This window comes from Sminthopsis crassicaudata, chromosome 3 (assembly GCF_048593235.1).
Source record: "Sminthopsis crassicaudata isolate SCR6 chromosome 3, ASM4859323v1, whole genome shotgun sequence".
Lineage (NCBI taxonomy): Eukaryota > Metazoa > Chordata > Mammalia > Dasyuromorphia > Dasyuridae > Sminthopsis > Sminthopsis crassicaudata.
Window position 1 is genome coordinate 386,943,408 of NC_133619.1, and position 27,304 is coordinate 386,970,711.

Below are 27,304 nucleotides of genomic sequence, written 5' to 3' on the forward strand. Positions count from 1 at the left end.
AAAAGAAATCTTTTAAAAAAACAGAAATAAAAAAAGGTGTGCCTTGGAATCCAAATTGATTTCAAACAGGATTCCCTCCCTGCTTCCCCAAAGTTTTCCATGAGATGTCAGCTACTCGTTGAGTGTTAAAGTACTCTTCAGCAGCAGAATGCAGTATTTCCTTTGGCATCCTAGGCAATTTCTAACCAGTGTTTGGAACTTGAAACCAGTGCCAAGCCTAAACACATCTGGTTGATTCCAGGCCACAAATAGCACTGGAATGCCTTCAACACCTTCCATAACTGCCATGCTTAAAAGTTTGATTCCAAAATAGAACTGACAAAAAATACTTATCAGTCTGATGATTCACAACAAAAATCAGAAATGTGTCATGCAATAGCAAGACATGTAATCATAACATATATGTAGCTACAAGTTTCATCAATACAAACTCACATTTCATTCAATTGAATTAAAAAAAAAACATTAGTATCATTAATCCTGTTTTTTTTTATTTGCTAAATGTCATATTGTGAGGTGAGGAGCCCATTCCATACATGTCATTTATACAATTTTGCAGCTATATGTAATATCAGTTAGTAATTATATATCTTTAATTTTGCCTTTATGGAATACTATTATTTTTCATAAAAGCTATGTATATTGCTATGCACTCTATCATTAAATAGATTCTGTCTTAATGGTATATTCAATAGAGTTGCAGTGATGAGGCATGAGATTAGGATGTGAATAAGTAATCCACCTGGAAGGCAGGAGAAGAGAGGAGTGTTTCTTGGTGACTGCAATATTGTATTGAAAAATAGGAGAACTACAATCTACTGGGAGGTTTAAGGCAGCTAATAGTCTAGGAGGAAAAACACAATTCAAACCACAAAAAGCCACTCCTTGTCCCTTGGAAAAGATGTGATGAATGAGTATTCTAAATAGCAGAAGAGAGAATTCTAATGGAGAGCCAAAAGTCTGGAAAGATGGCATGCTCTTTCATTTTACAGACCACCATGGTGGAAAGGTAATTTAACATGACACAGAATATTTTAAGTAAGCAGAGGTCATGCCTTTGTGAAGGGTTCATGTGATTGTGTTATAAGTCTGATCTTTCTTTTCTGAACTTTATAGTAAATAAAATATTATCAAAAGAGGGTAAGAAGTTAGTAGTTAATTCGTTGAGCTCCTCCTGAGTGGAAGATAAGTTAGATATGGTTCTTGCCATCAAAGGAGTTTACAATTTTGTAGAGAAGATAAGACCTTTACACAAGTAACTATGATAAAGGGTAGAATTTAAATGTCATAATATAGTCACAAAATAGCTAAGAACTGAAAATTACCACATCTTTATCCATTGCTAAAATAAGATAATAACTATCTTGAATTTTGTTGCTGAATTTTGGGGTAAATTATATGAAGGATTAACTTCCTACATCAGTTAATCAAACTGTGATTGTGTGTGTGTATGTGTGTACAACTTAAGGAGTGAGGCTCAGAGAGAATGAATGACTTTCATGGTCACACAAATAATAAATGTCAGAGGTGGGATTTGAACTTTTGTCTTTTTGGTTACAAATATAGAACCTTACATAAACTAGGTCAAAATATATGGGAGAAACATCTGAGTCAAAGGCAATATTAATGAAATTATAAACTAATATCCTTTTGCTACCACAAGACAATGTAGGAATAAATGGTAGCAGATCTATCTGCTGCCATTTACAAATAATACCTTGGTTTCTTTGCTATAATGGGATAAATATCCTCTCACCTCATCTCCTTTGCATTCCCTCAAGGATTAATGCTTGATCCTTTTCTTATCCATTTGAAAACACTTTTTCTCAGGCTTCTTCATTTCTATGGTTTTTACAATCAGTAATGACACTGTCACTATATTTATTAAATTCTAGCCTTTCTCCACAGTTTTAGTCTAGACACTTCCAGCTCATCATACCTCAACTTCAACTTGCCCCACATTGAATTTAACATCAACAGAATACATTTTTTTTTTGTCAGTAGATTAAGCAACATACGAATGCTGGTTTTGTCACTTGCTACCTGTGTAATGCTGACCAAATCACTTAAATTGATTTTCTTGTTTACAGTTCAGGAATTGAACAGGATGACTCTGAAGATCCATTCTACATCTAAAGCTATGAATCTTATAATCTATAATCACTTATACTGCCACCAAAATGGCTCAGATCCTTAGTACCTCTTGTTTTAATTTTTATAATAGCCTTCCTATCCCCAAACTAAATAGGCAGCTAGGAAGGAGGTGCAGGGAATAGAATGCCAGGCTTACAGTTAGGAGGACTCATCTTCCTGATTTCAAATCAGGCCTCAGATACTTACTTTAACTGTATGACCCTGGCAAAGCATTTAACCCTATTTGCCTTAGTTTCTTCATTTGTAAAATGAGCTGGAGAAAGAAATGGCAAAGTGCTCCAAGAAAACCCCAAATGGAGTTACAAAAGGTCAGACATAGCTGAAATGACAGAATAACACTAAACTATCCCTGCCCACCCAAATCTTTCACTCTGTTGCTCAAATAATTTTTGCACACCATTTAATCATATGTATTCCTTTAAATGTATACTCCTTGAGGGATGAGATTTTTTCCAAAAAAATTGTTTTTCTTTGTATCCCCAATGATTAGCACAGTGTCTGACACTTTTAAATGCTTAGAAAATGTTTGAGGAATGACTGACTCCACAGTTTGACTCCAGCTTTAACTAGCATCTCCTGTTTGTATATACTAACTTGCTGATAAATTGGAATCCTCTCTGTCACATGTTATATGTTCTTGTTCTAAGCTCTCTCTTCTATATTGTTCCCCATACTTGGAATGAATTTTCCTTCAATCCCTCCCTTCCTTCCAATTCAATTCAGATGCCATCACTGAAGGCTTGCTCTCTTATTTCTCAGTTGCAATAGAGCTTTCTCTCTCATATCATTTCAGATAAAATTTTCTTGAAGTTCTTTTTTACCTAGAAAATTCTACCATTTATTATTGTACCTTATCTTTCTCCTCCTTTTCCCTTCTCCTTTTAATAATGACTACGAGTAAGATGCAGATAAAGAAATGGACCTGTGATTTTATTGGTATAGTAATTTTCAGGTGAGGAGATTTTCTTTACCAAAGCATTCTTTCTGTATCTTATAATTTTTTAAAGATGCCTAAAACATTGAGGTCCAGTGACTTTTCCAGGGTCACACAAAAAGTAGGTGTCAAAGCCAAGATCTGAATCCTTCCAGGTTTTGGGGACAGTACTCTGTTAGACCACCATGCCCATGCTGGTCTTTGACAGCTATGTCTCATTTCATCTGTGCATTTCCAATAGCTCATACAATGCCCCATGTCTACATCTCTACATAGTAATGCTTAGTAATTGTTTATAGAAATGAACCGAATAGATGAACTCTTTTAAGCTCTGGTAAAACCAATCCAATTAGAATAAGTGATATTTCTAGCACTTAACTGGTCATGCTGCTGTGTGTAGTTAGCTAAATTGTTCTGATTATTTTGAAAACATTTTAGAGTAAAAAATGACTTTCTATTGTAGACCAAAATACTATATGATTTATTTTGAAAAAAATAGAGACAAATTTCAGAATAAATTCCCAAAAAGAGAAACTTTAAAAAATGTTCCCCAAACTTCTTTTAAAATGGCTAAATGTAGAACAAGGCTATCTCATATGACTAAAGACATGAATTCTAGACCTGGGTCTTGTTCTATTTCAGAATGCCTCCTTTCCTTGGAAGTTCTCCAGGTCAAGGGTTCATCTTTTGTTCTTATTTGAAATGAGTTGATGGTCTTAATCAGATTGATTAAGAGCACTCAAATCACTTCTGCTTTGGGGTTGCTTTCTGAATCTGCTTTTCATGAGAAAAGCTACAAAGTGATGGAATGATTCTCTCTTCCTGAGGTATAACATTATTAGGAACACAGGATTTGGGGTCTATAAAAGAAACATAAGTAGCTTAAATTAAATTAGTGCTCATAAAATATTCTGTGGCTAGAGATTACTTTCCAGAGCATACTGTCACTAATAAAGAATACTTTTATAGCATGAAAACATTAATATGGCTTCATGATCTGAAGGAAGTATATGAAATTCATCTTAAAATATAATGCATTTTCTTTTTAATGAAATTAGGAAAGTTAAGTTCTAAATGAGTTGATTTTAAGATGGATGATGTAATGGAAAGAAAAGTGGATTGTGAACTTGGAGTCCTGATTTTTAGCACCAACTCTGTCATTAACTCACCATGTGAACTTGAGCAAGTCATTTAACTTCTCTGGGCCTCAGTTTCCTCACCTGCAAAATGAGGGAGTTTGGTCTAGATAATGTCTCTTCTAGTTCTAATAGTCTATGAATTGAGGAACAAAGTTTTTATTCTTCCAAGTCATCTGAGTGCTTGGAAAGAGGTATTGTAATAAAAGGAAAGAAGGGACAGAGACAGGAAAGAGAGAGACACAGAAAGAGACAAAAAAAAGAGATAAAGACAGATAAAGAGAGACAGAAAGAGAGAGAAAAGAGAGACAGAGGCAGACAGAGACAGAGACAGAGAGACACACACACAGAGAAAAAGAAATACAAAAATTCTAGGGAAAAAGGGAGAGATCACAAGGAAATCTGCAGAAGTAAGAACATGGAATAGGCAGTCTTGGTTTGGACTTACTTAGAATATAACCCTGAATAAGTTACTTAAACTCTCTGAGCTTCAGTTTCATCTCCTACAAAATGGAGATAATAATTTTCCTAATTCGTGGGCTGTTATGCTAAAAACATATTAAATTCTTTGAACCTTAAAACACAATAGAAATATGAGTAGTAATTTCTATTATTACACATACCAAGCAAAAGGCAGTATTGATGGAGAAAAATATTTGACTCCTGTCACACACACTGGGAAATGTCACCAATTGGTATACCTTCTAATCTAGTTTAAAGAGATAGCGGTTTATACATTCATCTTTTGTTCAATTGATTGAAATCAAGAGCTCCTGGAAATACATTTGTATAGGAATGAGGTTCAGAGAAACATCCAAGTTTCTGAATGCTTAAGGCCTTTTGAGGCTTATTTTTTCTTTAATCTCCAGCTGAATGATTCACCTGGAAGCTAGAATGATGTTTGAAATGAATCACGTGGCAGAAGGTTTAGGATATAAAAACAGTAGTGTGTAACCTAAGAAAGAATTTGACTAGTGATTGACTTAACCCCTAGGCTTTCAGCTCATTTTGAATAAAGAAGACCTAAGGAAGTTAGTGGAGTAGATACATGAGTCCCAATAGTGTATGATCAAAGGAATTTTCAAATTAGTATTTTAAAGCAAGCCATACATGGAATTCACAAGCTTTCTTTGTGATAATTAACATTTTTGGTGCCAGAATGCAGCAAAAGCCAATCCTTAAGAGGATTTTTTTTCCACTCAGAAAAAGAAACTAAGAAATTTCTAAAATTAAAGATTATGTTGCTCTATTAATGATGGTCAAAGTAAGTTCACTGTGAACAAGGATCAAGTAGAATGAGAGAAACAACTGGGGACAAAAGGTAATGGTAGATTATCTTTCAACAAATGAACTTTAAAATATAAATTTACTAAAATGGCTTGTCCTAAAGACCAACGCAAATACTTCAGAAACTCTTTCAGTACATCATAAAATGAGCTCAGACCTCCTAGTTACCATATGCCTCACAATATTAGCAATAATGAAGACTAATTGTGAACCAAAGCAGCAGTGGGCATCTCTGAATACGTTTTTGGTTAACTTTATAATGGAATGACTGACTATGGCCACATAAGTTAATAATAGGATTTAGTCTTCTAGAGAAACAAATTCAACAGGTCAAAGAAAAAAGTACATAAGATTCTAAGCACATATACATTATAATTTCTTCCTTACTACTTTTCAAAAGAACGTTCTTAATGTTAAACTATGAATTCAGCCAATGTATCATCAATGATAAATTTAGAATTAATATCTATCTGAATATTTGTTTTATTTACTTTATTATCGCTATGCCTAGAAACCTAGATATAGCTTCCATTAATGATATTTTTAAGAATCTTATTAAACATACAAATCTTACTATTAGTCATTGTTAAAGATACAAGGCCTAAATATTTAATTAAAAAAGGAAATTGATTAAATTTCTATACATTATGATAATAGAAGAATAAGTCGTGATCTTCATTTTGGTGGAAACCAAGCTCAGAAATAAGGATAATTTGTCATATGTTGAGTTAAGAGAGCAAGAAGTTGACAAGCTAGAAAACTAACAAGGTGGAAACTAACAGCAGAATTATTACCTACTAATGCAGAGACGTGACATTGTGGTTACTATCCTGTAGATAGGAAGTAAACTTTAGGGCATCAGGTCTCACATCTTAAAAGAGCAAAATGTTTGTTTTGTTTAAATGCAGTTTATTTTGGAAAAAAATTTCAATATGGATAATTTCATTATTCATCTTCCTGCTTATCAATTCTTTGGCTTTTAATCTCATTAAGACTATTGACCAAAAGTCAATCTGCTTGTGAGCGTTAGCCCTATCTCACTATATTTGTAGGGCAGCTCCAAGATAAGTCCTTTACAGAAGCTGTTCTGTGAAAGGTAATGTTTGTACATGGTTGTGTTAAAATCATTCAGACACAGAAAAGTGTCTTCACTATTGCTTCTGTTTAACAGTGGGGGTTAAATTGTGAAATGTGAAACAGATATTTCATAACTGAACATGCTTAAAATATTAAAGTTAGTTGAATTTTCTAATCTAAAAGGGTCAGCAATGTCTATATTCACTCTCAAAGATTGACAAATATTTATGAATGAGGTACAAGGATAGGGAAAGTTTTAAGTACAATGTATTTTCTGGTTATGAACTCAAAGTAATTTATAACTATAGTTTTAATAATACTTCCTCTTTCTCTTATTCCATATCCTTGCTTCCTTGTTCCCCAAATAATTCTAGTTCTTTGCTTTATGCTTTGCTTAGAAGATTCAAATCTAGACCCTTTATTGCAAATTGAAATGTTACTATTCATTCTCTCTCTCTCTCTCTCTCTCTGTCTCTCTCTCTGTCTCTCTCTGTCTCTCTCTCTCTGTCTCTCTCTGTCTCTCTCTGTCTCTGTCTCTGTTTCTCTCTCTCTCTGTCTCTCTCTCTCTCTCTGTCTCTCTCTCTCTCTCTCTCTCTCTCTCTCTCTGTCTCTCTCTCTGTCTCTCTCTGTCTCTCTCTCTCTCTCTGTCTCTCTCTGTCTCTCTCTCTCTCTGTCTCTCTCTGTCTCTCTGTCTCTCTCTCTCTCTCTCTCTCTCTCTCTCTCTCTCTCTCTCTCTCTCTCTCTCTCTCTCTCCTTCTATCGATTTATTGGCCCCTTATTCTACCTACTCATAGATTTCTCCACCTGTTCAGTTAGAGTTCAAGACACAGAAAAAACAACAATGTGATCAAGTTGAAGGAAAGCTGCATTAAAAATCAGGATTCCATAGTTTTCCTAATAGCTTAAACTTTCTACTATCTAAGTCCAAACTCAAAACTCTATCTTCCTCTCTGTTAAATTCATGAAAGCTATTCCCCATGATAGTGCTTTAAAGTTTGCAAAGGCTTTTACATATATCATTTGATCCTCATAATAACCTTGATAGGTTGGTATGCCTGATATTATTATTCCCATTTTATAGACAAAGAAATTGTGTCTCAAAGTGACTTGTGCTTACTCAAGCACATAGAATGTCATAAACCACTCCCTCCTCCCTAGGAAAAATATTTTCCTTACAGTTAGGAGACATTTTTTCCCTTTTATTTCACCAAAGAATCCAGTATAAGGCTTTGCATATAGAAGATATTTAATAAATGTTTATTGGATTAAATTGGATAGGAAGCAGGATTTAAACCCAAATCTCTCCTGACCCCAATTCCTGTTCTAGATAGATTTTTCTAGAATTTTGAGGTTTAACAAAATGATGGCAAGTTTTTTTTTTTTTCTAGCTTTGACTTTATGCTTCCTGAACTAACCTAACTCACCATAGCTATACTTACAGCTAAATTCTGCCCTAATCAAATCTTGATCCATCCTAAGTCAATCAATCTGCTCTTTCATCTGCTTCAACATGGAAAAGTGCAGAACTACCAATGCAAAATAGATCTTTGGATATGGTGAACAAATCATCTCCCCACATTCAAAGTCATCAGAACTTCACCCTTAAATCTGGCCTGTGCCAAATTTACAAATGTGCAGAATTTACAAAATACAGAACACGGAATGTTCTGTGGGCATTTCCCCAGAATGACAGAATCACAAAATTTGAGAGTTGGAGGGGATGTCATTGGCCATTTGTGCAACCCATACCCGAACAAGAATTCCCTCTACAACATACCCGACAAGTGGTCATCCAGCCTTTGCTTGAAGACCTCCAATGAGAGGGAACACACCACCTCCTGAGGCAGCCCATTCCACTTTTGGATAGCTCCAATTGTTAGCAAGTTCTTCCTTATTTTGTACCATTTCCCAAAGTTAGGAGTGCATGAATTAGGGATGAAGTAATACATTTTAAGGATTTTTGTTTTAGTTTTCCATCCAAAGATAATTTCATTATCTCCTTTAGAACACAACTTCAAGTACACACTATGCATCCCTTTTCCCTTCCTCTTCAGGATTTGTGGATGGTACCAGCATGGCTACCTGAGCTTCGGGAACCCTTCTGCCCCTGTACACTCCCCAAATACCTGGCAAACAACAGCAGCAATAGCTGGTTGTTTGGTGTTGTATTGATGAAACAGACAACTGGTTCCCTGACTTATTTTCAAGCAGATGCTTTAATAGGGGCTATAGTCACAGTCTAAGAATACCAAGATTCATCTGATACCTAATCTTCTGAATGCCATATCCTCTCACAGCACTACCCACTAAGCTATTCTCCGATATAATTTGTGAATCCAGCTTACAGATAAGTCAAAGGAGGTGAAGACAAATGCATTCATAATTACGCACAGGATCCAATAAACAGGCAAAGAAAAAAAAGTCCAACTGAGCTAGGCAAAAGCATTATTTCTTCCTTGTTGAAAGTATCAGCATATGCTACATCTTATGTCGCACAAGTGTACTCATTAAATATTATGAAATGTACAGCATGCAGTGAAGCTCTAACTAGCTAGTTAAAGTCATTCATACCTGTGTGTTCGTATTTATGGCGCAGAAGGGAACTGCTTTTCTGGAATGTCTTGTCACATAAGTCACATGCATACATGCCACTCTCTGTCTTCTTGATCTTCTTTCGGGACAGACAGGAGTCAGAATCTGTCATGTCATCTAGGCCTGACATGTAGTCTTGTGTTCCATCAAGCAATTCTCCCTATGATGGAATCAAATAGTTTATCTAACACATTCTATTTCTTTTGCCATACTTTTCTACAACACTCTGGATCCTCACAATGTGACATTTGGAATTTCTCAAAGACAATATTTACAAATTCATCTAGGTTATTTTATTTTAAATGACATATTTCAAATCTTATATCATTCTGTTATATCTCATAAATGAATACTATAGGAAGCACTTCTGTCCCGGAGAGGAGATTTCACTACTTTTTTTTTTTTTTTTTTTTTTGGATAAGATAAAGGAGCAAATTCCATAGGTAAAAAATATGAATATTTATAAGAAAATTTTAAAAATGATCTCATGACATAACTATAAGAAAATTGTTTATTTTTCAAGAGCCTAACTTTAGAGATAACTGTAGCTGTAGAAAACCATTTTAATTGAATTTCATATTTAGGTACAAAATGTTATTATTATGCAATCTATTTAAATGTATGTCTACTGACTAAAGGCCTCAAGCTATATTTTTATATTTAATTTTGTAATTTGAAATAGGGAATATTAATAACACTTTTTATCAATGTTCTATCTATGTTAAAACAGCCTTCAGCATTAAGCAATAATGAATGTGGATCAGTAAATTATTAAATTTCTTGATATTTATTTTGTCTTGATCCTAAGGAGTGCAAACTTGCATGATAACATACATTTCCATTTGCTATCACACAGTTCAGTTTTCTTAGACTACGTCTGCACTAATTAATATTAGAGAAGATTAAATAGGCTTAAATACATTTACAAAGAGGGCAGATGTACTGTAAATTGGAATACTGGAACAGCTGTTATGGAGGTACAGTGCTGTTTGTGCTCCTATTGTGCAGGCAGGGATTACTCTCCATGATGTTAAAATGTACCTGATTTTTACATTTGAAATTGTAAAACATTTACTAGTCAGTAAAATTACTAATGGAACTTAATAAGACATAAGGGAATGTCTTAAAGTATCTTAAAATTATTCTTCAAAATCGCTCCACTAAACTATGTTATACACACACATATACACACATACACACAGAGCATATATATCTGTTCTTACATATTGTGAACATCTGCAAAGGTATGTGACTGCTGTGGACTATAATTTTTGGCATATACATAAGGCCTACCAAATGTTGTTAGCAATATAAAATTCTAATGGCTGACAAATACAATATAAATAAACCTCAAAAATAAATGTTAAGTTCTTCCAAATGTGCTTTTATCTTTTTTCTTTTTTAGCAAATGTGCTTATATAGTACAGTATTCCAGTGTTACATCCATTTATTTTTCTAGCCCACTCAGTTTTTCAAGTGGAAGTTAAAATAAACTCTTCTACTCCTGCTAAAAATACATTTGATTTCTCCCCCAACCCCCAGATTATTTTTTCCTAGGAGAACATAATCTATACAATTGTCAACAGTTCATTTTTTTTCAGCAGGAGCACAGCCTGTCCCATACCTGAAATCCTTGTTTCCGTTGGTACTTTCTCCTTTGCTGCATGTCAGCAAAAGTAGCTGCTCCAGTTGGGTAGGTATAGGCCATATGTGGTAGGAAGCTCATCTGATCTAGTCCCGGGTATGGTCGCAGCCCTGGAATACTGGTCTGCACTGGTGGCATAAATGTGGCAGGGGGAAATGCGCTTTGTGGTGGGAGGGTCGTGTATAAAGGTTTGGCACTAAATGGGTTCATACTGAATACTGGATTAGTGCTTTTATTATCCAAGTTATTTGAATTTGAAAACTCCTTCTTGATAAAAGTCAAGTTTAGAGGTTCATCTGAATTTTCAGATGATAAAGAAACACTGTTATGGTCTAAATTTATGCTACTAGCTTTTGTTTTGTTCTTTGTGGCTATAATACTTTTGGGTTCCTTCATTTGTTTTGGTAGCGACAAGTCCAAAGGCTCAGCCTGGAGCTCCTCGGAGGAGAAACTGTTTGGAGTGTAAGAACTACTATGGGAGTTTTTAGAAGATGTGGAGGAAAGATTTAAAGGAGAAGGAGTATTACTCCTGGAGTGGTCCAATTTATCAACAACTGGTTTAATATTGGTAAAGTGGGTGGGTTTTGTTAGCCTGAGAGGAGTATCACAATTAGTAACACTGTTATGGAGTTCAGCTATAGATGGTGATGTTATAGAGTCCATGGGCTTTACAGGAGACCTGGCTGATAAAGAGTCTTTAGTGGGCGTGTTATTGGTGGCAGCCAGCGCCACCTTGGCACTGGTCCTTTCCAGTGATGGCGACCTGGAATTGGAATACTGGTACACTTTTCGTTGTTCAAACCATTCCTTCACAAATTCCTGAGGAAGGCCAACAGCAATGGAAATTTTCAGTAGTTCATCAGAGTTAGGTTCCATATTCATAGCATAATACGCTTTAAGTACAGACATGTGGTCCTTGTATGGGTTGATGGGGCTAGTCATTCCTTTCTCAGAAAGTACTGATGACAACAGGAGAGCTTTGTTATCCACAAACATTTCAGATTTGTTGGGAACTATGCTTTCATGAGGCTGAAGGACTGCCTTGATTTCCTCATTCATTTTGCAAAGGTAACGCTCATGCTGGTGTAAGGGAATGGGACCAGGGAAACTTTCTTTACAGAACTGGCATGAAAACGGAGTGGAAATGTTATGGTTCTCCATCATCTTGTCTTCTGTGACCAAGTCTATTAAAGTACGCAGCTTCTCCTTCTTAATGGTACTGAGCGGCCTCCTGGAGTCGGTCGTTAAGCTCTGGAGGCAGGCTTTGGCTTCGTTAACTTTCTCTAAAGTGTAGTCAATAATACTTTTAGTGGCACCATTGTGACTCACGACAGGAAGACCCACAGGAGGGATATTGGGAGAAGTGACTCCTTGTTCCTCAGCTTGGGAGCATGGATCCTTCATATGATAACCCTTTAGCTTTGAGATTTCTTCAGCCTTGCAATCCATTTTTTGCCTGGAAACCGTGTTGTCCACAATCTGTAGGACTTTCTGTACCTCGCTTAAATTACTACCTATTGTAGGAAACCCAAGGAGAGGGGCTTCCATTCCTACACCTAAGTGCTGCATTGGACTTTGAGCAGAGGGATGGACTCCTAATGGGCTGGTTGCTCCGAGTCCACCATTCATAAAGGGACTAGCGCCACTAAACCCATGTGTGGCCATAAGAACTTTATAGTCATTGAAATCTAGTGGTTCTGTTTTAATTTTAAGTAAGCCCGTTTGTTCAGACATACTAAGTGGTTTTCCATTCTCCAATTTGTTTCTCAGCTGTGAAATGGCTGAATTAGTGGGAGAGGAAGAAACAGAATTAGGAGAAGACCCCGTCTTGATATTGTTTCTCATTCGACCATTTACGGAGATTAAACCAATGCATTTCTTGCTGCTGATGTGAGAACTGTACGAGCCAGAGTGTGAGAAACGTTTCTTGCAGTTGGGGCACTCATAGGGTTTTTCACCTAAAATGATAATTGAAACAGACATTATACTATCTTATGATAGGTAGCAATCTAATTCAGCTACCAGGCTAGCCACCCAAGTGATTAAGTGGAAAGGGCAAAAATGAGGCTGCTCTGTATTCTAAATGTTTAAATCAGAATTATTTGACCATAACTGTTTCCTAAGTTTTATCTACACTGAGTTGACATAGTTCAGGATGTCAGCTGTGCAAGGTGAACAGCTATCTATTCTGCTTTCAGGAAAGATTCCGAATCTCCCTTTGCCATCGGCAGCCTCCCATTTTAAGAGTGTGTCAGATTAATGTGTGGTCAATAGCACAATAAAGATGTCACACTATTTAAAGGGGAGTGGAGCCATGGTTTTAATCAACTTTGTAGAGATTCCATTGATTCTCCCAATCCTACAAGTCCTTTGAATAGCTTCCAATTTGGTAATAAAACGCTTGGCAGAGTTATCAGACTTGTTCTGGGGTGAAAATCTAAAGGGTAGGTTTTTCTTTGCTCTAACACAGATCCCAAGATTGAAGTAACATTTAGAAAATCTCTGCCCCAGCTTTCTAACAAAATTCTTAATTCATATGATTACATGGAACTTTCTTATATCTTTCTTAGTTATAAAAAGATAAATCACATTGAATTATCTCTAATTGCTTCCCCCACTTTGAAACTGAAATCTTTCTAACAAAATTCTTAATTCATATGATTACATGGAACTTTCTTATATCTTTCTTAGTTATAAAAAGATAAATCACATTGAATTATCTCTAATTGCCTCCCCCACTTTGAAACTGAAGCTTTTTAGGCCAAAAGATTATTCAATATAAGCTAGGGTTCAAGGGAGGAGGGGGAACCCATGTATATTTCTTTGAGCTCTGGGAACAAAGCAAAGCATTTATAATTTTTAATAAGTGTTAGTATTACAAATCTTTTCACAAGACAGTGCTATTAATGGTAGGATAAATCTCATGAGGATGAGTCAGGCACACATAATTTATGAAATACCTTAGTAGCTCTAAAAAAGCTACAAACAGAACTGTGTAAATTTTAAACAATCTTTAAAACTCAGCTAATTAAACAGAATGCAAATGAGAGCACCAGCACCTCTGCTACTCACCACTGTGAATTCGCAGGTGTTCCTTCAGATGGTGTTTATATTTGAAGGCCTTGCCACACTCTGTGCATTTGAACTTGCGATTACCTGCTCCTTGGGTCAGCATTTGATGCTAGGAAAGGAACGGAGGCAGATATCAGTCATATGCAAGAAGAACAAAGACATTTTGGTAGACTAGAAAGGACACCTCTTTTTCAGATAGGCCAAAAAGTCTGTGTGCACATTTATTTCCTTGCCCAAGCTTTCAGTATTGCCATAAAAGTTATAATGTTTGCAGTAAACTGAAACAAATAAAAAAAAAATTTGCTTTAGCACAAGTATCCAATATTTGCTTCAGAATTATTTTTGAACTCTCTTTTCCAAAATGACTCTTTAAATTGTCCTGAGATGAGAGGAAATCATTTATATAAATGTTTGTAGATCTTCACATTCACTGCAAAATGTAAAACTTGGGAATTCCCTACTCTAATGCACCAGAGACTAACAAGGGGGAAATGAACCATTTTCCTGAAAACTCTTAAGTCATCTTGAAAATGTAAAACCACAATAATTAAAATTTCTTTACAAGTTTAAAGTGCATCATTCTATGCTGTGGCAATTTCAAATTTAAAGAAGTAAAAACACTTGATCAAAATGCTTCATCATTCAGTAAACATATTCAAACATTCTTTTCAGGATGTTAGTTTCAAATGTAAACTGATTTTTTTTTTTTTAAATCAAGGTGTTGCATATCAGACTTCTTTCACTATAAAATGCAAGAGATTACATCCCAGGTGATAACTTCTTGAGCTGTTCTAACACACGACTAGTAGGAATAATTACTGATAGTTTTCATTTTTGTTAATTTTTACTTTTAGTTTTCGTGCTAAGGAGTAGGGACAAATCCAGAAAAAAGTTTGCTGAAAAGCCAAGTTAAAAGTAGCGAAGATATAATCAAACACAGCTGACCTTTTTAAACAAGAGAAAAAAAGTATTGTGATTTTTGAATTCTTTAAGAAAAAGAAAAAGATTGTCATCTACTCTGGATGCTCAAGGTAGGAGGTCAGCCTTTTTTGAGCAGCAATGACACAAAAGCCTTTTGCAAAAAGACAGCACAGAAACGGTATGACAACTGCTAGGGTGTGCTGAATCTTCCCACATTCCTAGTGAGACAGATGGTGTTACATGGGACACAGGGAGGTTTGTTCAAACAGCAGCAACCTTCAAAGATCAAGCAGAGCCCAGCCCGCCGAGCGCCATTGAGGGACCAGCGCTCATATGTTGCTGAGTTGCATAAACAAACAGCAACAGCTGCTTTGTCTCCCCCCACAGCCCTCAGAGGACTACTATAAACTTTAGTTGTGCCACTGTTAATATGATACAATCATTTTAATTTACTAATTGTAAATGCCATGAGCAAATGAGGGGACTTTTCAACACCAAAGCTACCATTCATAATGCGCCAACACAATCACACTTCTGCATATGAAATTTAAGACAGTTATGATAGATAAATATCTAGGCAGTTTTTTCCTTAGCACTTTAGTGAAATTAAGCAAAGGAAAAATACGTATTGCATAAGTGTAAATATGCAGACATTTTTCCATATTTGAACTTTGAAAAGCAGTTCATGTAACGAAACCTATCAGCTGCAGTTTAGGATGATTTACATCCCTCGTGCACTTAAGTGGTAAAATTCCAAATCGAAGGATGATCAGCATTACTTGGTGTCTGTTTCCCTAACCAATTTTCTTCCTTGTAAAAGATGAAGGCAACAAAATCAAGCAAAATGTAAAAAATCCCCCCCCCCCCAATATATAAAGGTAAAAAAAAAAAAGGCATTAATGTAGTATAAAGGCCTGTACAACGTGACTTCATCCATCTATCTGGACTTAAGGCACACCATTTCCGTTTCCACTCTAACACTTCATACACTCAATTTGCAGATATAATTCTCTTAGGATGCCAGAAATAGCAATTTTGCTAAAACATTTAAAGAGCACTGTGAAGCAGTTCCATTGAATCATTTTATGAGTTTAAGCAAGCTGTAGTTACCTGTTCAGGTTACAGAGTTGTCTTTTTCTTTAAAGAAGCCAAAGGAAAAAAGGCACCAAATGAACCAGAAGAATTTTAACATTTTAATGTGCATACATATATACACATACTTAGGTATACAATTACACATATGTCTATATACACATATGTATGTATGTCCAGAAAGAATCATTTTTATTTGCTTCAGTTATGCTAGCATATGCAGTGCAATTGTGTGTGTGTGTGTATGTGTGTGTGTGTGTGTGCATTTTTGATTTTCCTCAAAACATTCAATTAGATTTTATAAACTACCAGCAGCATGCAAAACTATCTACCTGATTGGAGATGTTAAATGACAAATGAAAGAAACACACTCATCTTTTACTATGACTTAGAAATCCTATATACAAAAAATTGCAAAGTAAAAGTAGGTGAAAAATGGAATTAAAATTGCTGAGATGTTTAATAATGTATAATTAAAATGCTACAGTTTCATTCACTTTTTGAGGAACATAAAAATGAAACTAAAGTCAAGTTAAAGTGCAAATAAAATTTCTAAATTAGAAATTAACACACTCATTCGATCGTGAACATAGGACTATTAAATCATATTAGAAGAGACCATCAAAAAATCATTTAGACCTCAATTAAAGCTATTACCATTAAAAGATCTGCATCTTCAAAATGCCATGAAAAATTAATAATGATTGCCAATCAAAGCAATATCGTTTCTCTAAGGGGTTATTATAGAAAGAAATCACTTAAAACCAACCCCCCACCTGATCTGTCCCTGGCTTGTGCGTCACCATATGCCGCTCGAGCTGGGTGCGGTAGGCAAACGTGTAGCTACAAAGAGGGCAAGAAAAGTTCTCCTCGTTCTTCTCATGGCGGTACTTGATGTGCTCCTTCAGCGATGTCAAGCGCTTGTAGCCCCGGTCGCAGTAGGGGCAGGTCAGCAGTTGGGCAAAAGCATCTGGAGTTCCAGGTGGCAGGTCTGTAGCCGAGAGACAGGAGAGAGAGAAGCAGGCCAAAAGGTCAGTAAATCAATGGCAGCTAATGGGCTTATTGCCCGGGATGGTATGACAGGAATCACTGCAATCTGCTCCACCAGAGTGCCATCATTTCAGACTGGCCTCAGCACACACCAGTTCCCTCACACACCCAGGACAAACTTGTCTGAATCATTTCATACTGTGCTAGAAAATTAATTAATGACTTGAGCTTGGGGGGGGGGGGAATGTGAATAGCTGAAAAATGAAGAAGTTTTCTTCAGGTGACCAGAGACTTGTATCTAATTTTTACGTCACATAAAGTTACGGCTATGACTATGTGAAGAACCTTTGCAATTTTGCTTGATAAACATGTGAGGGTGATGGAGGCCAGCCCTTATGAATTTCTTCTTCAGAAGTAAAAATCCCTCAAAAAGATAAGGATATTCTTGGATATTTCTCTCTTAGAAATAAGCTTTGATTGTTCCTGTTCTTCACTGGATGTACAGAATGACACAAATTTGCTGACAAAAAAAATCACAATACACTAAAATTACAGTTCCAATCTTTGCTCATGAAATTCCATGCTTCTGCAGCTGTTCTTCAAATTTTAAGGTAAACACCCAGGCATGTAGTGCATTTGTAATTGCAACAGCTGCAAGGGGTCAATATTGTGGCTAAAAATGAATTACAGTCTCACCACTTTCTTCTTGCCCATTGGCCTCTGGAGTGCCAAGGCGAGACAGTTCCTCAGGGGCTTCTGGGTAAATAATGGCTGTGTCACTGCGCTGTAGGTACTCTGCGATGCTAACTGCATGGCCATCCCCTTCATCCAGTTTCCTTTTGGCAAAATATTCCTCAAAGTCCGACGTGCAATTTGCATTCTTAACTGAAATCATAAAAGAAAAAGAAATGGTTTTTCAGGGCTTTCTCCCAGAGAGCCTGAGCCAGTTTATGTCACTGTTTTCATGAAATGCTGATTCACAATGGAACTACAAATATATGGTTTATTTGCAAGAAGTGAACCAGATGACCAATTATTGATTGAACACTGCCCTGTTCTGGGCCATATCATGTGCTAGATACAAAAATGAAATGGTATTTTTCTTTAAAATAAATTATGACATTGTCTTTATTTCTTCCTGGAAAATTCATTTCTGGGTAATTTACAAAGGGAAAATACATTATTTCAAAAATGTTACTCAGTAAAATTTTACAAATAGAACCACATGTTTCCAGATCTTGACTGCTAGAAAATACAAGCCCAAAGCTACTTTTATAGTTTGCTATAAGTTTTCTTTCTTTTTTAAAAAAAGGTATATCTAATTTTTTATTGCCCACCAAATATAACATGTTCCTAACCACAAAGACATCCTGTTTCTAAAAATATGTTTTTATTCCTCCTGTCCTCTGAATATCACATACAGGAATGAATGCAAAGCCTAAGATGTAGAGAGATAGGAATGTACTTTTTAAAAATGCATGACTGTTGACAAATTATAGGAAAGAGCATTCATGGTCACTTAAAATTATACTTGTTACTTTCAATATTTTAAAACTGCCTGGAAATTACATCAGGTTAAACCTATTAATTGTAGAAAAGGGATACAAATTAGCAGAAAAAAGCAAGAGGAGTTGAAGTGGGATTTCCCAATGATGGAAATTTCCAAAAGTGTGCCTTTCCATCTAAAATAAATGAAAGTTATAAAATGGCTTTAGAGACATGTACAAGACTTTGTATATTTAAAACCTCTAAAAATGTTTTGAAATAATCTGCGATTTTAATATAACAAATCAATTTTTTTGTGACAGAGAAAGACAGAGAGACCGAAATGGAGAGACAGAGACACAGACACAGACAGAGACAGAAACAGAGAGAGACAGAGAGAGACACAGAGACAGATAGAGACAGAAAGAGAGAGTTAGTGGTATGCTTTAGCTATGTTTATAAGTTTACTGCTAATAGAGCAATGAGAATGAATGGAGGAATGAATGAATGAATGTTCAACATTTCTCAAAAGTATTAGCATACTGATCCATGCTTCTCTCCCTCATCTCCTCCAAGCTTCTTTGTCATAAAAATAAGAAGTGATGGGGGCAGCTAGGTGGCGCAGTGGATAGAGCACCAGCCTTGAATTCCAGAGGACCAGAGTTCAAATATAATCTCAGACACTTAACACTTCCTAGCTGTGTGACCTTGGGCAAGTCACTTAACCCCAGCCTCAGGGGGAAAAAATAAAAAATAAAAAGTGATGAGAAAAAATGGAATTTGCTTAATTTTCTAAATACGAATTTTGTGTATGGCAAGGTAATTATATTTTCTGTTTTTATCATTAAGAAATACCGAGATTTTTTATAAGAATGTTTTAAAATGTAATCTTTAAATTTGACCTGAAACAATGGACAAGTGCATAAACTAAAATAAAAAGAAAACAAATTAGGATTTTAGAATTGTACCTTGTTGAATACTGAAATCAAGATACATGCAACATTTAATACTGCTAGCCTCAAACTTTTTTCTCTATTTTTGTAAATTTTGTGGGAAGCTAACCAAATCTGTGCATTAACAGAATGGTCAACGATACTCAAATGTCCTTTATTTTCCTCAAGGATTGAGCTTGTTAAGGTTGCTTGGAACTTTGGTTTGAGCCTATTTTAAAAACAGCAATATAGCATAAAAATAAATGAACAGTGAGTATTTGTTACCCATAGGCATTTTCCTGATATTTTGAACACTTTCCCAAGGATATAAACTGGTGGTGATTTGTGATAATGCCATTTACTTGCATCATAGTAACTGGGGCCTGAAGAAACTTAACTTACACAAACAGACCACCAAAATGACTATGATGGTGAGGGGTATTATCCTCCTTGGTGGCTTGAGTGGCATCTATACTAACCATCCTACTTTTATCCTGATATTCTAGTAACCATCTGAATTATTTGGACACAGCTGCATTGTGCAGCCTGATTTTTTATTTGCATATGAATGTCTCCATTGAAAAATGGAATCAAATGCAAATGGATGTTTCAATTGTATTTATATTTATATCCTTTGGCTTGTGTGGCAAAAAGAAATGCTAGACGTTTCTGGATATGCATAGTTCTTATTCAGTTTTCTTCTAGCACTATAACTCGGTGATTTGAAAAACAAATCATTTATAAGGTGACATTAGGTTATTTCTGTTAGACTTCTGAATAAGATGCTAAGGAAAAAAGATTTTCCGAATGCTGCCTATAGCTGTCAAATGTTTTCCAAAAGAAAAGGGTGCTTCATCTGTACTACACATCAGTCAACAAGTGTTTATTGTGGCCCTGTTTCATGAGCCCAATATTGTGCTAGACTCTACGAAGGAAGGTATAAAACTAATCTAGTTTAAGACATCTTTGCCAATTTGAGAGTCTTATAGTCTAGCTAGAAAGGAGAACTGAACTACCATTCATGAAACAATCAAACACTATTTAAATAGGGAACTACTTGGGACTGATTTGGACTGATTTCTTCAGGAAAAGTCCCGAGAAGGGAAAAGTCAGGATAGGGAGAAGCCAATAAAAAAGAGGTGGAATTGAATGTTTCTGATCTGCAGTATTTGAACTATTAAGACTTGGTTTTATATGGGATGGTTGGAGCACTGGAGGGATGTTTTGATCACTTACATGGAGCTGAGTTGAGCTTTCCAGGGCTCATAGATTCAGAAATGTGAAGCTGGAAGAGGACTTAGGAGCCATCAAGTCCAACCTCTTCATTTCACAGGTTAAGAAAAGAAGCCCATAACAGTTGTGACTTGTCCAAGCTAGGACTCAAAACTTGGTTTTCTGATTCAAAATTCTTTCTACTGTACAATACATCTTTCATGGATGAGAATTTAATCTACCACATTGTCGAAAGGAATACTACTACTACTATGACTACTACTACTACTGATAGCTGACATTTATTTAGTAAAAGACCATTCTCTACCTCATTTCTTATTTAGCCTTAATCACTGGATGGGAGTTGCCTCAGTCAGACTGAGACCTATTAAAGACTTTAGCTTAAAAAGGCCTTGGTCTCCTCTTGCATCCAGGGCCATCTGCAGTGGTCTTGATACATATCTGGTCACACATCCAGGTGGCTCTGGAGGGGAAAGTGAGGCAGGTGACCTTGCACAGCTCTCCCTCACTAAATCCAGTTCACTTGTATGTCATGGACCTCTTGGAAAAGGAAGGACAAATAACAACAGTGCTTTACGATGGTCACCTTATTAAGCAGTACTAGCACCCTTATTTTATAAATGAGAAAATAAAGTCACATACTTAGTAAGTGATTATAATTGCATTTGAATTTTTGCTGCCAAATCTAATGTTTTTTTCAACTATGCCATGGTGTCCATGTGAGAAATCCTCTCACAAAGGTAACTAAATTTTCTATGTCATCTTTCTTTTGGGTCTTGGTATGATTGCTCAGAAAATGGGAATCATGTCAATCACAAAACTTCAATCGTACTTGCAAGCATTTATTGTATTTATAGGTGGACCAAAACACAGGAACTTACATCAAACATTAGCTTTTCTATAGTTATATTCCCTGGAATAGGTACATGATTATATTCTCATCTCCATGGGCACTTGATATTTAAATGTGACTTTGCTCCTGAGTTTACTACAAGTCTAGGTAGAAAAATGTCCATTTCTTTTTAAATTTATTATTCATTCATGCTAAGTTCCCTAGTTAGTACCAGCTTTAACAACACAAAATGGTCTTCTTGCCTATGTATATATATATATATATATATATATATATATATATATATATATATATATATATAATTTCTTAAATAGCATATGAGCTTTAATCAAAGAAATATAACTGAAATATAACACCAAAAGAATTTAATAATCATTCTTTCTTTTTCTATGTGTTATTTTCTCTTTTTTTCCTCCTAGTGAGAAGGACTAGGTTTGGGAAAGAAGGATAGAGGTAGGATAGGGGATAAAATAGTTATCTTCAAATATGTGAAGAGCTTGTTCTGCTTGGCCCTAGAAGGCAGAACTAGTTACAATGGCAAAAGTGCAAAGAGAAAAATTTAAGATTAATTACAGGGGAAAAAAATTAAGCTCGAAAAACCTCGAGGTTTTTCTTTGAGTTATTCAAATGAAACTTGGATTGCCATTTGTTTGGTATGTTGGAAATAGAGTTCTGTTTTGGATTGGGATGCACTACATGATACCTTAGAGATCCTGCCTAATTTTTGAGACTCTGTGATACTTTAACTCTCATTTGCTCCCCGCCCCCCAATTTTTCTAACTTTAATATGCATATATTTAACTCTAGACTCCTACAAAAATTAATGAATATACTACCATTTTGGATTTGGTAGTTTTAATTCTTAACAAAGATTAAAGCATAAAAATTGTATGAATACAGTCTATTTTCATAACAAAAGAAAAAGGGATTAATAATACTAGTAAAGAGAAGGTTTCTGGAGCACTAAAAACAACTAAAGCAGTCTGGAAGATGAGAAGATATGTTGACCAATTTTTTTTTGCCACTATTTTGGAATGACTGTGGTGACACAAAATCCTAATACTTATGTTTCTTTGTTTCTTTCTCTTTTTATCTATCCATCTAAATATACCATCTATATCAAAAAATTTCCCCAGAAATGTGCTGATTTTATAATTTGACTTTTTTTAGTCATCATTTTAGATCAGATGTTCTTCCTCCCTTCCTCTATTCCTTCCCTTCACCCTCACCTTCTTCTTTTTTTTTCCTTATTCCCTGCCTCCCTCTTTCTGTCTCCCCTTTAATTTCTCTTTCCACATGAAACCTGGAATATCACAGTACTTGAGGAATTAAAACAAATACCTCCACTCTTTCCTTTGAATATGCTGCTTTGTAAATATTTTGCACATAGTAGGCATTGCATGCATTCTTTTTGAGTCAAACAAGAAATCAATCTATTATTTTCTTCTTCTTTTTTTAAAAAAGAAAAAGTTTATTTACAAAATGCAAGGTTAATAGAATATAGAAGTGCCAATCTAGTCACTGATGTTCATTTTTCATGTCTCAAATAAATGTATTTAGTATTTTGTTGAAACACAGAAATGTTTTTGAAGACTTTGAGAACTTATTTAGAGTGGAATTAATTATCTAACAGAACTTAGCCTGTGGTCTTTAACTTAAGCACACACTGGATACCAGATATGTGGAGGATGATAACAGTGGAAGAAGATAAGAAAGAAATGTTTCTTTAGATTCACTTCTCTAATGGCATTAAAGATTCCATTACATAGTTATATGGCAAATAGCAAAACTCCAGACTGGTATAATATCATGGATGTAGCCAAATAGTCAAGAAAGAAGGCAGTTGTAAAAAAGCAACAGGAAATGTTTCATTTCTCTTCTCAGGAATGAATACAATGTCTTGACAGAGCTTTCTGCTCTGACATGGCTTTCTCCTACATTCAGATGGCAATGGGAGTACCCCTTAAGCAAGGACTTCAGGAACGAGTTCAAGAATGAATTGGTGGGATAGGACTTTGATACAGCTTTTTGCTGTTCCAGAATATAACTGGCTTTGCAAGGTACTACTGACAAGGCCAAGAATTGTTTTAAAGTTAGGTGTTATTAGTTCATAATATTCAGTTTTTAAGGATTAAATCTCGGATTATCTAACTGCTAAGTATATATGAAATTTCCATGATCCCCCCCTCAAATTACTAATATTAGTTTCCTCCAACTACTATCAAAGGTTGACCATGTGTTTAAATCCTAAACTAAGTATTTAGTACAAGTACCAATACTTAAATATTCCTGAAACATTCCTGAAACATGTTTCTGCACATAGAGGAGATTATTTGATAATTTTTTTTTTTCAGAAAGCAAAGGAATTGAAGTAGGAATTTGTCCACTGATTTTTGCTCACTTTGCTTTTAAATACCATATCCAAAGTCACAAATATTGATTATTTATGAGCTCAATCATGTCTTTTTTACCTGCTCAGTAAAAAAAAACCCTCAGCAGCATGGCATAGTGGGAAAATCCTTGGAATGGTTTGCATTGCTTCTAATCCTGGCTCTTCTACAAACTAGACTTTTGACCTTGAACAAGTTACTTTACTTGTCAAGATCTTAATTTCATATCTCTCTAGAGCCCTTTGGAAGTCTAAAATTCTATAATTTCAAAGGATAAAATTCCAAATAAGTCTGACCAGGCTCAGTGACTTTCATGAATTGATTTTCAGTTAAAAATTCAAAGCAACAATTTTAATAGGGAAAATGCATTAAGGAAAATAATTTTGGAGTTGTCTTAAAACCACACACAACAACAAAAGGAGATATTCAAGAAGCTTAGGAGACCAGTTACTTTTTGTGGGAACTCACACTGTGAGGTGGAGATAGCTGCTCCTAATCGCAAACAAAGCTAATAAAACCACAACCTTCATTAGCCAGGAAGTGACAGGCCCTCCTTGGCGCACACTGATTACAGCCTGAAAACGACTATTCTTCCAACCTGCCAAGTTTTACTTCTGCTTTTCTCTCCCTAGAATATATCTTTTTCTTAAATTTTTAAAGCAAGCTTACTCATCAAATAATGTAAATTTTAAAAAATTACTATGTGTGTGTCATCTTTGATTGATGACTTTTTCCTCTATCCCTTTCTCTTTACCAATTCCCCCCTCCTCCACTCTTTACAATTCCAACAACATAAAAAGGTTATAGATACTATACAGAAGATGAAAATGACATGCTGATTTGATTAATTAGCCAAGTCCTGCTTTGTTAAATATTTTAGTCTTATTAGAATTATTTTGCACATTGACCCAATACAACTGAACAGTAAACTATCCTCTGAACTCACACAGAAGTAATACTTAAAAGCTTTAACTTGTAATGTTACTGTTGCTTAAATAAGAATTAATTTAAAAAATTTCAATATTGACCTTATCTAAAAGTAATAAAGAAAAGTTATTAAATTAAGATCATAATAAAGATGCAAAAATTTACTTTAAAATTTTTTTCTTTATGGTTGATTGATTGAATACATTTATTTACTTTCAAATAAATAGAAATCAAGTTTTGTCGACCTGTCTTTGCTGTTACTAACAATCTAAAATAACCAGAGTTGTTCTATCATTATTTTTTTTTCTTTCAAAATAAAGAGTAGGAATATAATAAGGACAGTTATGGTGCTCAGAGAAATAGTATTCTCAATAAAAAGCAGGTCTATATTCAGGATTAAATAAATAGAAGACAGACCAGAAGGAATTCTGGCAGCCTAATCAAATGGACGGCTCCAGGTTAGAGGATCCTGCTTCAGTTATAGACGTTTTAAAATTAAGAAATTAAGAAAATTAAGAAATAATAAAAATAAGAAATATGCAATTTACATTTTATGAAATGAAATAGGATATGATCTTCTGTGACTAACCTCTGATTCTGCCTCCTAACTTATAGCTCCTAACTCATAGTGTCTATATCACTCTTTTGGCTCTTAGCAGCCATATACTACAGTGAACTTTTGGTTGTCTATTTATCTTTTCTTTCAAGTCAATTTGTTGGTTAGATACTTGTAAGTAAGGATTATGTCTTTATACTTCTCTTAGCCCCTCACAGTGCCTTATATATAACAAACATCTAGCAAATATTTGAATAATTGATATCCTTGACTAAAATCTTATTATAGAGTCCCCTTACCACCTCCCAACCCCACATCTCCAATTCTTTCCTGATTCAGATATGATTAAATTCATTTTCTAAAAAAAATTCAGTATACTGTTTTATAATCTCAGGTTAATGAAATATAACATCACATATTAATATTCTTGTCTAAATTATTAGGAAAAGGAAAAAGTATAATAAAAGTTCTTTCAAGTGCCAATTCCTGTCAATTTAACAAACATTAATTAACTACTTTTTTTCAAGTTACTATAATCGGTGCTTAGAATAGCAAGATGAAAAATAGCCTACTAGACCTTGCTTAAAGAGCTTATGAGCTAACAAAGAATATAAGATGTACTCAAATAAATATGATATAAGGTGGAAGACAAAGGAAAGATCTAGGTCTGTACTCTGAAAATTTAAACAAGAAGATATTATTTTCAGGTGTGTGTGTCTTTGTGTGTATGTGTATGTGTTGGGGGAAGGAATACTAAGGCAAGGCTCCAAGTTAAAGTTGTACCTTGTAGTTTGTTATTACAAATATTAATTATTTAAAGACTTTGAACACTTCATTTAAATATTGAGTTTGTTTTGGCCTAGGTTTATGCTTTCATCATTGTGGGGAACTCCTGGAAAAATCCTTTTTTTTTTTAATGCAGACTGACAATCTTTCTCTAACTTAGAAATTTTAGAGAGTTAACTGGGTGCATGCACTAAGACGTTAAGTGAATGCCCTTGACAAAGCTAGTTTATTAGGGGGGAGGATTTGAACCAACATTTTCCTGACCCAAAGATTAAACTTCCATCTACTATGACATGTTGCTTACATTTAAAGATTAGCTTTTCTAATTTTGCATTAAATTTCAACTTCATTTGCTAACATTTCACAAATTATCCATCTAATGAGTGATTAATTAAAAGCTAATGATGATGATGATGATGAACTTAGGTTAATAAAGTAGAGAATTTGATCTATTACTGTTTTGAGGATTTAGAACCAAAAGGAGTCTTAGAAATCACAATTTCTTAGGAGAGTTGTTTGAGAGGATTTAAGCCTAAAGTCATGCAGCTAGTTAACAACACTGACAAAATTCAGACCCCAGTGCTTTTTTCATTTCATCATAGATAGTAGTTTACTCTTCTCAAATCACTGTTTACTTGGCACTTATTTGTAGCCCTGAAGTTGGCTGTGAATATGATCATTTATTTCTGACACTTTTCTGTCTGTGGGTAGAATTCTGCTTCCCTTACTTGTTTCAATGTTAATTTTCCCAGGACAAGGACTTTATCTTCTACTTCTATTTTGACTTTCCCTTCCAAACCCAGTTCAATGTGAAGTGAATACTCAGTAAATGCTGCTGATTGGGACTCTGAATGCAAGCTCCTCACTGGCTATCCCCAGTTCCATATTTGAAAAGAACTAATTTTCCTTTCACGTAGGGCCAGAAGAATGTGCCCCAGGATGATATTCAGAAATCAAGTGATGTGAAAATCTTTGCTGATTGCTAGGGGACCCACATACATGCATATATGTGCAGTATACACATATATAATAGCCTACCTTTTCCATATTATGTATGGGTGTGTATATATGTATAATACACATATAACACATCTTCACATTTATTACATTGACACATTTGAAAGACTGCAGACATAAGAGACAGAACTGAAGCCTAAATTTACTCTGAGCCTAGATCTTCTCAAGTTCATTCATAGAGTAACATAAAGAAATTTTTCCAATGCTTGCTCAGTTTGTGTTCTA

General features: G+C 35.0%; 1 protein-coding gene across 4 annotated transcripts in view; it reads right to left on the bottom strand.

The window, feature by feature from the left end:
• The window catches only part of ZEB2 (zinc finger E-box binding homeobox 2), a 144,093-nt gene that overhangs the window by 2,614 nt on the left and 114,175 nt on the right, over positions 1-27,304 (bottom strand). For all 4 annotated transcript variants that reach the window (XM_074302063.1, XM_074302064.1, XM_074302065.1 and 1 more), the window contains 5 exons: positions 17,597-17,785; positions 16,687-16,901; positions 13,898-14,006; positions 10,805-12,783; positions 9,160-9,340 (listed from right to left, as the gene is read on the bottom strand). In XM_074302063.1, the coding sequence (XP_074158164.1) occupies positions 9,160-9,340; positions 10,805-12,783; positions 13,898-14,006; positions 16,687-16,901; positions 17,597-17,785 (2,673 nt within the window). The remainder of the gene's footprint in view (positions 1-9,159; positions 9,341-10,804; positions 12,784-13,897; positions 14,007-16,686; positions 16,902-17,596; positions 17,786-27,304) is intronic.